Source organism: Rattus rattus, chromosome 9, assembly GCF_011064425.1.
Source record: "Rattus rattus isolate New Zealand chromosome 9, Rrattus_CSIRO_v1, whole genome shotgun sequence".
In the NCBI taxonomy this organism is placed as follows: domain Eukaryota; kingdom Metazoa; phylum Chordata; class Mammalia; order Rodentia; family Muridae; genus Rattus; species Rattus rattus.
The window spans coordinates 55,757,576-55,770,592 of NC_046162.1; the positions used below are offsets into that span (position 1 = coordinate 55,757,576).

General features: G+C 50.6%; 1 protein-coding gene across 2 annotated transcripts; it reads right to left on the minus strand.

The window, feature by feature from the left end:
* Nucleotides 1-118: 118 nt before the first annotated feature.
* On the minus strand, nt 119-12,669 carry Gsdma (gasdermin A). 2 transcript variants are annotated; one of them, XM_032913391.1, is made up of 12 exons: nt 12,585-12,669; nt 10,883-11,101; nt 10,538-10,718; nt 7,608-7,773; nt 6,638-6,734; nt 6,157-6,204; nt 5,779-5,805; nt 5,265-5,285; nt 4,502-4,656; nt 3,955-4,069; nt 2,045-2,118; nt 119-1,824 (listed from the first exon to the last, which is right to left on the minus strand). In XM_032913391.1, exons 2-12 carry the CDS (start codon nt 11,094-11,096, stop codon nt 1,582-1,584), a joined length of 1,341 nt encoding a protein of 446 aa, XP_032769282.1. In that variant the 5' UTR covers nt 11,097-11,101; nt 12,585-12,669; the 3' UTR covers nt 119-1,581. The 2 variants fall into 2 exon arrangements, with proteins under 2 accessions (XP_032769282.1, XP_032769281.1); XM_032913390.1 differs by lacking the exons at nt 5,265-5,285; nt 5,779-5,805; nt 12,585-12,669 and having other exon boundaries at nt 1,582-1,824; nt 6,106-6,204; nt 10,883-11,109.
* Between the last annotated feature and the right edge of the window lie 348 nt (nt 12,670-13,017).

Genomic DNA, 13,017 nt, shown 5'->3' on the forward strand with positions numbered 1-13,017 from the left:
AATTATAATATCCGGGTCAAGGCTATCCATACTGTTGCTTCCCACACCCATCCTCACTTGAGGGTTGAAAACAAACAAACGAATAAAAAAGCAAATATGATTTAAACCAGCTATTTAACTTCCCAACACCGCAACCCTTTAATCCAGTTCCTCGTGCTGTGGTGACCCCCAACCATAGGGTTATTTTGGTTGCTACTTCATAGCAATTTTGCAACTGTTCTGAGTCATAATGTAAATATCTGATATGCAGGATATCTGGTATGTAACGCCTCTGAGTCATTTGACCTCCCGAAGGGGTCAAGACCCACAGATCAAACCACTGTTTAAAGGTTTAGGTCTGGGGTTGGGGATTTAGCTCAGTGGTAGAGCGCTTGCCTAGCAAGTGCAAGGCCCTGGGTTCGGTTCCCAGCTCCGAAAAAAAGAAAAAGAAAAAAAAAAAAAAGGTTTAGGTCTTATTCTTGGGTGTCCCTCCTTCCTCTTCCTCTAATTTAATTTTTTTTTGAGATAGGATCTCACCTTCATTTTCTACTTAATTCTTTTTTTAAAAAGATTTAATTATTTATTATATATGAGTACACTGTAGCTGTCTTCAGACACACCAGAAGAGGGCATCAGATCCCATTACAGATGGTTGTGAGCCACCATGTGGTTACTGGGAATTGAACTCAGGACCTCTGGAAGAGCAGTCAGTGCTCTTAACCACTGAGCACCTCTCCTGCCCCCATTTTCTACATAATCAACATGAAAATGTGTTGTTTTGTTTTGTGCTTGCATCATAGTCCTCTAGACCTCTCTTTCCCTCTCCCAAGCCCTCAACCATGGCTGGAGAACAGGGGCTCTTCGGTGAAGTCACACTGCTTCGATGATCTTCTCAAGTAAAGCAGTCACTCTGAATTCTAACCCTCTGAGTTCCTGGAGCATTTTCCCCACCAGCCTGAGGACAGTGCGAGCAGTATCATGTGCTTATGGGTAATGTCTGTTTCTTTACCTGGCACAAATGAACCATTCCCTTTACAGAAAAACCAGAAGACAGCTTGTCCTAGGGTTGACATAATATTTTCATTCATTCTTGAATGGCTAATATTTTTTTTCGGAAACATGCATGGGAAGTGAATGTGGTTTTTGTTGTTGTTGTTGTTGTTGTTGTTGTTGTTGTTGTTGTTGTTTTGAGACAGGGTTGTCTTGTGTAGCTCTGGCTGTCCTGGAACTCACTCTGTAGACCAGGCTGGCCTCGAACTTAAGAGATTTACCTGCCTCTGCCTCAGGAATGCTGGGATTAAAGTCGTATACCCCACACACTCCCACCCCAGCCCCCTCCCCCCCTTTAATGAAGTGACTCAAAGTAATAAGGGTTTGAATGATTCTGTATCTTCAGGATTTAAGCATCAGGAGATGGGCTTAGGGGGTGCTGAGCTGGAGGGCAGGGGATAGAGAGATGGTGAGGCAGGAGGAACTTGGTGACCATGGAGGAGCCGGCATTTCAGTTATCTTCAGCCTGGAGGTTCTGTAGTGTCTTGAGTGTTACAGACAGAGCACACAGTAAGGCTGGGAGGCGTTAGGGAAGCAGGCCAAGAAGGTGCATTAGGAACCCATGCTTAGCAGCTGAAGGAGGGAGAGACCAGCGTAGAGGGCACAGAGATGGGGAAGGGTGTCTGGATCCCACGTGTACTGGGGGCCGGACCTCTGGACTTCCAGGCCGCTTAGTCCCACCAGTGCTTCTGTTAGGGTCAGTTCCTCCTCCCCGAGGGAGGAGAGCAGGTCAGGCCGTAGGGGGAAGACACCTTCTTTATCTTGCAGGAAGTTCTGCTCCAAGGTGCTTTCAACCTGCAAGGGACCAAGGTGATCTGGAAATGAGGAACTGGAAAACCTTTCTCTCTCCCCTCAGAGGCACGCTGATTAGCCTGGGCCTCTAGGGAGAGGAGAAGGCTCTCTCTCCTATAGGGATAAGGCTGCGACCTCTGAGCACAGCAGGTCTGCATGGTCCCACCGGCTCTAGCGCTCCTTCCACCCCCAACTCCCCCTGGCATCTGCTACTCTTCCTCACCAGTTTCAGTTGCAGTGGTAGGATCTTTTTCTCCACGGATTTCACTAGAAGCTTCTGCTGGGCCTCACTTAGCACTGGAGGGAAAAATCAGAGAAGAAAAAAATAATACGTTGCTGGTACAGAGGGAATTACAGACTCCAAATAGTGTTAGCACAATCTAATCAGTCCACACACATCCATCTGTCTGTCCATCTGTCTGTCTGGCCAGCCAGCCAACCATCCCTCCCTCCTTCTGTCCACAGCTGAACACCTGCTGTATAACACACACCTTTGCTGGCCATTAAATAAAAAAAAAAAAAAGGTTGTGATCCTTGACTGAAAAAAGTGACACCTTTAATCTCGGCATTTTGGAAGGTGGAGGGACATGGACCCCTGTGAGTCTGAGGCCAGATGGTTCTGCAGAGTGAGTTCCAGGCCAACCAGGGCTACATAGTAAGACCTCGTCCAAAAAAAAAAAAAAAAAGCCAACCCAAATTCTAATCTTTGGAGGTAGTTTTGGGGAGATGTCATTTATTTTCTGCTTGTTTTTGAGACAGGATCTCGGGTTGGGGATTTAGCTCAGTGGGAGAGCGCTTGCCTAGTAAGCGCAAAGCCCTGGGTTCGGTCCCCAGCTCCGAAAAAAAAGGAGACAGGATCTCATTCTATAGCTCGGGTTAGATTAGGGTTGAACTAAAACTCACTCTGTGCCCCAGGTGGCCTCATATCTACAGTGATCCTCCTGCCTCAGTTTCCTGAGTGCTGGGTCTATAGGCACGAGGTACCTACCACACTGATTATCCAGCATGTTAAGGGGGCCATAGCTGAGGGGTTTCCTTTGAGTTTGGCATTTGACAGAAAGTTCCCCACCCACCCATAATTTTTTTCCGGAGCTGGGGACCACCGAACTCAGGGCCTTGCACTTACTAGGAAAGCGCTCTACCACTGAGCTAAATCCCCAACCCCCACAATTTTTTTTTTGAGACAGTATCTCACTGTGTAGCTCTGGTTGTCTTGGAACTCACTAGGTAGACCAGGCTGTCCTTGAACTCACAGAGATCCTCCTGCCTCTGTCTCTCTAGTGCTGGGATTAAAGGTGTGCCTCAGTCTGCCTAACTTCCCCCCACTTGTATATGTGTATATGTTGTGTGTACGCTCCAACATAAGCACATATGTGTTCAAGCACACTCAGGTGCATGCTATGGTGTGTATATGGAAGAAGAGGCCAATTTGCAGGGGTCCGCCCTCCCCTGTGTGGGTCTGGGAATTGAATTCGCATTGTCAGGCTCGGTGGCAAGCACCTTTACTCACTGAGCCATTTTATGGCCCTTGAAAAAAGTAGCAAACGTTTCAGCTTATGTCTAAAGGACATTTTTTTTTCCGGAGCTGGGGACCGAACTCAGGGCCTTGCGCATGCTGGGCAAGCGCTCTACCACTGAGCTAAATCCCCAACCCCTAAAGGACATTTTTTTAAAGTGGGAAAATGTGTCCTGTAGAGGGAAGGAGAAAATACAGGCACAATATCAGAAGAGTAGTGACTCTGAAATTAAATTAAAGCTAACAGGCGGGCAAGCTAACAGGTGGGCAGCAATAAGGAAATGATGGACTTGGTCCCATGCAGAAGGTTGGGGATTTAGCTCAGTGGTAGAGCTCCGAACAAAAGAACAAAAAAAGGTTCGGAATTGTAGCAAAATATAAAAATAAAAATGAACCAACTGAAACTCTAGGAATGAAACCCTAGGTGATTTCTCTCTCTCAAGTACGGGGATTGAACTCAGGGCGTACACACACACACACACACACACACACACACACACACACACACTGTTGTAATATAAGCCACCTGGCATCCACTCATTCATTCATTTGGGAATTCATTCACATGATTTACTCTTGTAACAGAAAGAAACCCATTCAACCCACTTCTCGCTCACCTGTCAGAGCCCCAAGGAAGTATAGGATGGCGTCCATAGCATCCTTCGACAGCAGGACATCTTTGGGGAGTGCTTCCAGGGTCACTTCGTGTCCCTTGTCTAGAGCCCCTTCAAGCTGTGAGGAAAACTGAATGACTACTTCCGGTAAAGGTCTAACCTAGCACTTGGCACACAGTGACTCTGAACCGAGGCTGACTCTGTGGTCAGGTCCTAGAAAGTGCTGGACTCTTGGTAGGCTCCTTGATCCCTGGGTTTTGAACTCTGGAAGGTTCAAGCTGTTATCCAGCAGAGGGCGCCACAGGCCTATTGTTACCCTCTGGCCATCAGAGGGCGCGCACCACCTCCGGGAACCCTGTACTGGTGCTCTTTTTCAGTGGTGGCCCAGCAGCCGAGGTACACTTGGCCAGCCTTGGGAAGGCTGTCTATCTGCTATTTATTCCACAGCCTTTGGTCACCCTGTGCCATTGCCAGTTCCCTCTTCCCATCTGCAATGGCTGCCACCACCCAGACTCCCCTTCCCCGTGCTTCCAGTGTTCCGGTGTCTCACCGTCTGCTCAAGGTCCTGGAGCTCTTTCTTCTTTCCTAGGAGATGTCTGAGGGAAGTGAGTAGGGAGCTTCGCCCCACTTGACTCAACTTCTCTATTTCTCGAGTCTCTCGCTGAACCTCTTCTTTTAATGTCTTGAAGTCGTCGTGCATCTCCCCTAGGGGCACAGTTAATGTGGCAGGCACCCCTTCAGCTGGCGCCCTCTCGCCCTGTACATACGTTCTGTAGGCTTCGTGACACCTTCCTCAGGACCCGGTGCCCTGCTTCCAGCTTGAACCTGACTTTTCCTCCTTACCAAGGGGTGTGGTTGTGCTTATATTATGAAGGATGGAGCAAAGAGGTGAACTAGACCCCCTGCCTTCAACTAACGTGACAGTCGCCTTAGCGTTACCACCATCGTCCCGTATCCTAGCATTCATCCTGTATCGGTGCGCAGTTGAATTCTGGTTTCAACTATGGCACCCAGACATTTAGGGGAAGCCTAAATGTCTTGAGTTTGGGGACAAACGGCGGCTTTGGCAACTTATGCCCTATGACGGGCAGACCAGGACTGTTTTAGAGAGCAATGGGTCTGTAACCAGGGGTGGGGTGTGAGTTGCAGCCTGCCTGTTTCGCAGCTGAATCCTAAAAGTACATCTAGTCTGTGTTGGTGGTAATGGCTTCCTGGAAGTGGCTCTAATCCAGCCTTTCCCTTCTCCTTCTATTCTAATGCTTTTCCCCCTACCTGTGTAGCAAAGTCTTGAAAGAATTCACAAAGCTCCTTACCGACATCAGATGCCTGGATCACTGAGAAAATAAGAGGCAAATAGACAAGAACACAGTCCTTCAGAATGGCAGCCATCCCTCGGGGAGCATGAGAGAGCACCACCCCTCTGAGATCTCGGCTGTCTTCAGAATCCTCTCGCTCTCATCCGGGGAGGCAGGAATGGACCAGAAGAACTAATACAATGTGAGAAGGGCACACAGGCTGAACTGGTATCACCCAGCAGCTGGGTGACTCAGCACCAGCTGCCCTAGTTACTGGCAGCAGATACACGGGGAACAGGTTACAGCTGACAACAAAGGTCTGGGGCAGCAGATCTCCTGGGCATCTTGTCTACTGATCTCCCCATTCTATTGTCTTTCTTTTTATTGGAACTTCTTATCCTAACTTCTGATCGGAAGTTCTGCTGCAGTTGGCTGAGAACTGTCCCACTATCTCTCCAGCCAGTCCCATGAAGGAGGGAAGAAGGCGAGGGTTTTGAACTTAAGGAGGTTGTGAAACCAAAGGAACACTTACGTATGAACTTCCCTTCTCCTGGCTTTTCTGAAAACACAAAAAGAACATCTGTTATGACCAACTCTTTGCTGCCTTTCCCTAAAGCCATTGCCAAGACACCGCAATGCATTATGGAAACACAGAGACTCTGCTAGACTCTGTTCTACTTTGGAACACACCCCACCTCCAAATCTCCCCGTTTCTGATTTGACCCCGTCTCTTTGTCCCTTCTGGGTAGAATTTATATCCCATACCCCTGTCCGTCTGAGGACCCAGGAAACAAGAGCAGATGCTCTTGGGGGTAGATCATAGGAGCCGCTGCTATTTTAGGGTGGTGGGAGACTTTACCAGATAACATTGGAGCAGATGTTGAGGGAAGCCTGTAAACTGTGCACCTACCTCCGGGAGGGAAGGTTTGCATGCTGTCATTGTAAACGTGTGGGATGTCTGTAAGGAGCAGGAGAGGCATCAGGAGGTCATGACCTGCTCGCCACACCCTTCCTTCTTCAGTCTCAAGTGCAGAGCTCCTTGAATGCCCTATCTAATTCTTTACCCGACCTTTACTGCTGGAGGTTGTAAGCTCCGGAGTACACTAGCACAGCCTCCCACCCCCATCACCAATCTAGTACTGGTGTCAGGATCTGTCTCCTCCGTGGGCTTCCTGAGGTAGAGGCTATGCTCGTTTGGTCTTTGGGTCACACCCCCCACATCTCCCCCAGTGCCCAGGGACACCTGGAACTCAGGTCTCCTTCAGTTCTTTTTTCCAGAGCAAACTTTCTTCTCTCTCCAGCAGTGGGCGCTGTAAGATGCTCCCCCCCATCCCCTCACAGGATGCCACTGCCCCTTATCTTGAGGCGGGAACATGCTGGGCTCTGCTCACCCCACTCATCTTTCCCATTGACCATCAGTTGTCTCACTCGATAAGCCAGGACACAGCCCTTGGGGATGGTTACAGCCTCCTTGTGGTTCAAGGATCCCTAGGATAACACAAGGGGAATCTGTGAGTTCTCTGAGATCCATTAGGAAGAGGGGCAGGATGCAGGGACTAAGGTCTGAGAGCCTTTGAGGACACAAGCAGTTGGAATGCCTTCAGTAGGATCTCCAGTTGTCTTTCTCTGTGCTCTGAACTTATGGGCCTTGAGGCCTTCTCATTCATTTCTTTTTTTAAAATATTCACTTATTTATTTTATGTATGTGAGTACACTGTAGCTGTTTTCAGACACACCAGAAGAGAGCATCGAATTTCATTACAGATGGTTGTGAGCCACTATGTGGTTGCTGGGAATTGAACTCAGGACCTCTGGAAGAGCAATCAGTGCTCTTAACCACTGAGCCTCTCTCCAGCCCCCTTCCCATTCATTTCTAGTGGTCACCCCCTATCAAGCTATGCCAGCTTCTGGATTGGACAGGGGAAGGGAACTGGACGGACTTGCTCTAGCACCTGCCTGTGTATCATCCTGCCCCACATCCAGGTTCCTCCTTCCTCCACACCAGCTGCCCCATTCTTATCTCATTCAGGAAGTCTTCCCCTGGCTCCCGATCCCATGACATTCCTCTTGAACATGCTCACTGGATGCATGTATGGATGATAAGAGATGCACTCATTTCTACTGGGTTCTAAAAGACTTTCCGAAAGCAGTCATCATCCTGGGATCTTACCAGGTAGCCCAGGCTGACCTTGAACCTGTGACGACCCTTTTGCCTCTATGGCATGTGGAAACCTGACCTGCTGGGTACCACTGAGCAAAGGAGGATCTCTCTCTCTCTCTCTCTCTCTCTCTCTCTCTCTCTCTCTCTCTGTGTGTGTGTGTGTGTGTGTGTGTTTCTATCTGTGTCTGTGTATAGCAAACCTGTAGTCCCAGTGGGGCAAAGAAGGGGAGAGAGAAGCAGCCCTCTGCCTTGCCAGCTCGCTCCAGAGTGACTTCCTGCACGGTTTCCACCACCTCCATCACCACATACAGGTTCTCCCCGCGATCCCACATCTCCTTCAGGAACGGGTGATCTGCTGACAGTTTCCTAAGGCAGGAGAAGCACAAAGGCACCACAGTCAGTGTTTCCTACCACCTTTGCCTTACATTATTTTACTTTTGAGACAGGGTCCCATTGTACAGCCTTGGCTGGCTTATGTAGACCAGGCTGGCCTTGAACTCACAGAGATCCACCTGCCTTTGCCTCTCAAGCACTGGGACTAAAGGCGTGAGTCACCCCTCCGTGTCTGCTTTTCAATCTGTCAATCATAGACGGTGTGGTACCAGGAAAGGAGGCTCAGATCAGGGCACAGTGCAAACTCAGACGTCTGCTTCCTGGCAGGGCCGCTGCCCAGTCTGAGTTGCCGCGCCTATAAAACACAGGTGACGCCGACTACCTCCCAGGGCGCCGAGATAAACTGTGCAAACAGCCACAGGCTCAGCACCTGGCATCGCCACTTCCTCCTCCCCTTTGCTTCCGTATGAAAACATGTCTCTGCCCTTACAAAATCTGCTTTCGTTCCTGAATACTCCCTCAAATCACCACCCCGTTCCTCTCCTTCACCTCCTGGCAAATGTCTCAACAGCTGAGCCATCCTCACAGTCTGTCTTCATCACCCGTCGGAGCCTCACTCTGCTGAAATCACAGTGACCCCACCCGCCCCATTCACCTAACTGTGGACCACACTGGACCTCCTGTCCTGTCCCATTCCGGCCTTATCTTGGCTTCCAATTGCATGCTGCCTCTGCTGTCTTTCTGGCTCCCAAATCACACACACACCATCTGACTTCCCTTTTCCAGTTGATTTGGAACCTTAATATTTTATGTCCTCTGAGATTTTGGTGGTGGTGGTGTGTGGGTGGTGTGTGTGTGTGTGTGTGTGTGTGTGTGTGTGTGTGTGCTTGAGTGTGTGTGTGGAAGAAAGCATCAGATCCCCTGGAGTTGGAGTTACAGGTGCTTGTGAGCTCACTAATGTGTGAGACCTCGGAACTGAACTCGGGTCTTCAGCAAAAAGCATCAAGTGCTCTTAGCCACTAAGCCACCTCTCCAGTCCCCGAAATTCTGTTTTTATGCCTCGTCTCTCTGAGCGTCCCAATGATTCCTGCCATCTTAGTCTGTATCTTGCTGACCCCCACGCGTGCGTCTTTACCTCTCTGAGCTGCCAGCCCCTTTTCCTCCTACCCGTTGAACAGTCTCAGGTAGTACTCCAGCTGCACCACCACAGGAGCTGACAACCGTCCCCACAGAACTACAGCTCACTAGTCTTCCTGTTTGTCACCTGTTTGTCACCTTTAATGTTTTGTAATGACACAACCTAGGTCAAGACTTGGAGTCATCTTTAAAAAAATCTGTCACCCTGAAGTCAGCTGCTGAGTTTAACCCACTTCGTCATCCTTTGCCGTAAGCCTGGCGCCCACTCCTCCCGTATCTGGCCACGCCTCCCTGCAACCCGGCCACGCCTCCCTGCATGCCGGCCACGCCTCTCAGCTGATGTCCTCATTTTATTTCTCTGACGGATAGCGGGACAGTGTGTTTCTGTCCACCTTCCTCTCTCTAATGCGCTTCTTCCATTTGTTCAGGTCAGTCACGACACACATCAGAGCAGCTTCAGGGTCCTGGTTGGGCTCCTTGACCTGTTTCTGGCTCCCACCTGCTCTGGGTCTACCCTCCCTCTTGTCTTCCATTTGTCTTTCCTTTGCATCTGGCTAGTTCGTGGTTCCTGTTGGTTTTGAGACATCTCACCTGTTTGTCTCTGTAAGGCCCTTCTCCTTCCCTGCCTGACCCTGCCTGACCCCATCATTCAAGGTTAAACCCAAGACTACTGCCTCATGAGGATTTGCCTCAAGTCCCCAGCCAGAAGCCCCCTCCCTTGCTGCAAGTCCACCCGAATGCTCACCATGCACTTAAAGCTTCTTGCATTGGCTACAATGCTTTAAGTGCATGCTTTTTGTTCTTGGTTTTTTGAGACAGGGTTTCCCTGTGTGGCCCTGGCTGTTCAGGAACTCACTCTGTAGACCAAGCTGGCCTCGAACTTAGAGATTCTCCTCTATCTGCCTCCCAAGGGTTGGGATTAAAGGAGTCTGCCACCACTGCCGGACTGAATAATTACTCTTGGGGACTGAACTGGAAGAGCAGCCAGTGCTCTTAACCCCTGGGCCATCTCTCCAGCCTCGGATAATTATTCTTACGCGAGGTAGTTTTCACCCTCCTACACCTCAAGGTTCTTGGATGTAGACATTCTAGGTACACCAGCACAGTAGGGTGCTTTACACTTAGTGAGAACTCTGCAAATGTTTACCGGGTGACTTGTCAAACATTCAGGACTCTCCTTCCCCTTCCGGCCCCTCCAGTCCTCACCTGCTTCTTTCAACTACTACTTAATTATTTAAAAGTTAGGTCCCCTGTCAAGCCAGACGCGTGCCAGAGCCTTGTATGAGCATCGTTTCTGCCACACCCCTTGTCCTCTGGGGCAGTGTTCCTTGTATATGGATGAAGCCAGCCTGAAGCTTGTTTAATGGGAGCCGAGCTCCGGCAGTCTCTGTAAGGAACAGTTACTACAAACTTCTTTTCCATTGCGTTTCACAGTCTTAGGGCTGAAGGAACCTTAGGACTTGTCCTGCATTCCCATGATGCCATAGCAAAGAACACTCAGGTTCCTGACCACCTAGCTCTTCCCCACCCCCAGGAGAATTCTCTTCCGGGATTGGTAAAGGTCAGGGTGAGGGGTCCACCCTTCCGCTTGTGACTCGAAGCATCATCTCTGCACTGCCCAACCCCATCCTGTCAGTCCCTCAGCCCCGTCCCCTCTCACCTCTCTTTGTGCAGGCTCTCCAGAGCCTTGGGAGCTACGCTGAGTGTCTGCACCTCCAGTGTACTGCTTCGTGACAGGCCTGCGGTCCCCTTTACCTTCACTGTCTTCGGCACGTCCACGTCCCCCTCGACCCGGGCATCCAGCATATTCTTAAAGCTAAAGTTCCCGCCATCTGTTGGATCTGCGGGAGGGAAAAGACAGAAGGAGCTCAGCCGGGGAGCACCCCTCGAGAGAACTTTGGGCTAGCCGTATCAGGGAGAAGATCGAGAGTCTTTCCTGTCCTCCAGATGACTGGCCCTCGCCCCACGGCATCCTTTAGAGCCCAGCTATGCTTCAGAGGCTGACCTGAGGGGGTGTTGCCAGGCTCCAGCAGATCCAGGAGAGTGTAGTCGGTGCGGACGTAGCGGGCCCCCCAGAACAGTGTACTCTTCCTCTTCCTCAGCACCAGGCAAAAGGGATGGAAGCGTTTGAAGTCAATGAGGCTGTCTAGGGGTGTCAGATCCCCTCGAGGGTTCAGCTGTCTAGCCAGCGCCCGGGTGACATTCTCGAACATAGTCATTGTCTCTGTGGAGAGAGAGATGGAGAACGTCAAGGTGGGCAAAGTCAAGGACTTTGTAAGGAGTTTGTCACCAGGCTTCACTCCTAGAGTTGGGAGAAGACAATTAGAGCTGCCTGGGTTTTTGGATGCTGGATCTGGAAGGAGCCCAAGGAGTCGTCCTTCCGTGATGGACAATCCTGAGCTCTAGAGTTCACACGGCTGGCACAAGATGCCAGCCCTCCTCTTTGCCAAGGGCTCTTTTCTCATCACACGTCCATTTCTTCACAGCCGCAGAGTTCAGCTCTGCCATCATCAGAAGTGAAACTCCTGGGGTTGGGGATTTAGCTCCAGTGGTAGAGCCTCCCTGGGTTGGTCCCCAGCTCCGAAAAAAAAGAAAAAAAAAAAAAAAAAAAAAAAAAGAAGTGAAACTCCCTCTTACACTAAGGCACAGTTGAAGCTAGCACCTGGGGACACTAGGAAAAGGACACAACCGCCACTGGGCCCAGGAGCCTGGGCAGTCAGAGCTGAGCAGCTCCCCCAGTTGCCCATTCCTTGGCAAGGTTACACTTCCTTGTACCCCAAACTTTCCTCCCGCCCACCTCCTAGCAACATGGCTATAAGTGGACCAGTTGCCCGGGTTCTACTTCTTTGCCTTTCTTAGTACTGCTTATGATATATCCCCTTTCCAATAGAAAGAATTCATATCTGTCCTGGAAGACTCAGCTCAGGTCACCTGGTCACCCCTCAGCTCTCCTGCTCACCCCTTTACTCCTCCCCTTTACTCCTTTGGGCACTTTGGTGACTCTGCCTGCATTCCCAAGGCACCTGGTACACCTGAAACACCTGCTAATTCACCACCTGTTCACCTGACTGCCTCGCCTACTCAACTGTGACTTCCCAGAGGGCAGGAAATGGGCCTCAGTCATCTCTGCAGCATCAGCACCAGGCACTGTGCTGGTAGAAAGGATAGAAAAGTGAATGTGGTCCTGAGAGACATGCTGCGGGGAAAGGGTCCAAAGGATGTGGGACCCGCAAGGACCGCAAGGTTGACATCTTAGGTCTCTGTCTTTGAAGTCCAGGAGACACACCCAGATTTTCCTGGTGGGTGGAAGAGGTCAGACACATCAGGTAGCCTCCATGGGCCCCACCTTTCTGTGGTACTTGACAGAGGCAGGGAAACAGGAGGTGCACACACAGATGTGTGGGGCATCCTGCTGTCTGTCTACAATGTGTTTTTTAGCTCTTGTTCCTGGAAGGGTTGGGACGGCATGGGTCCCTCCAGGGACCAACTGAGTGTACCTAGAAGTACCTGCCCTTCACCAGAGAGGCACTCAAAGGGCTACCTCTCTCTTCTCTCTCTAAGGTTTCCCATAATTCCTGTTCCCAGTGAAATCCAGGGGGACTTTATGGCCATGATAAAGAATAAGAAATCCCATGCCCGTTTGGTCCCAACCTTTCCCCTAGATCCCCAGAATGTCCCCCTGCCTTCTCAGCTGTCATCGATCTTACCAGGGAGGGAGTGATGCTGGGTCCTGTCCGTCAGCTGGGTGTGTGGTGAGGAACCAGAACTTGTTCTTTCTACAGGTCGAGAGAACGACTGACCATCCCCTACCAGGACAGGCTGCTTTATATGTCCATGGGGGCGGGGATGTCGTCTCCCACAGACCCCGCCTGCCTCAATGACCCCACCCCTTTTTGTTCCACTTCCAGGAGAACAGCATCAACCTGTTTGAAGTTTGCCCCGCCTCAGGCCCTGGGCCCTGGCCTCCTAAGAGATGAGGGGGCGGGTAGGGATATGCCAGGCAGGTATCTGTGTAACCGGGGCTGGGACAGAAAGAAGTGGCGACTGAAAGTTTGCTTGTGGACTACGGGGAGGAAGGGAGGCAGTGGGAGTTGGGTGCAGGAGTGATACAGGGTGGATCATGCTCTGGTGTCATTAGGG

Excerpts from the sequence above, each read along its gene's own strand:
- Gsdma (XM_032913390.1), bottom strand. The coding sequence starts at position 11,096 with ATGACTATGTTCGAGAATGTCACCCGGGCGCTGGCTAGACAGCTGAAC. Across the intron at positions 7,774-10,537 it reads GAGAGCCTGCACAAAGAGAG|GAAACTGTCAGCAGATCACC; the intron begins GTGAGAGGGGAC and ends CTCCTGCCTTAG. Across the intron at positions 4,657-6,105 it reads ATCTGCTCCAATGTTATCTG|GGGAGATGCACGACGACTTC; the intron begins GTAAAGTCTCCC and ends CTGTGCCCCTAG.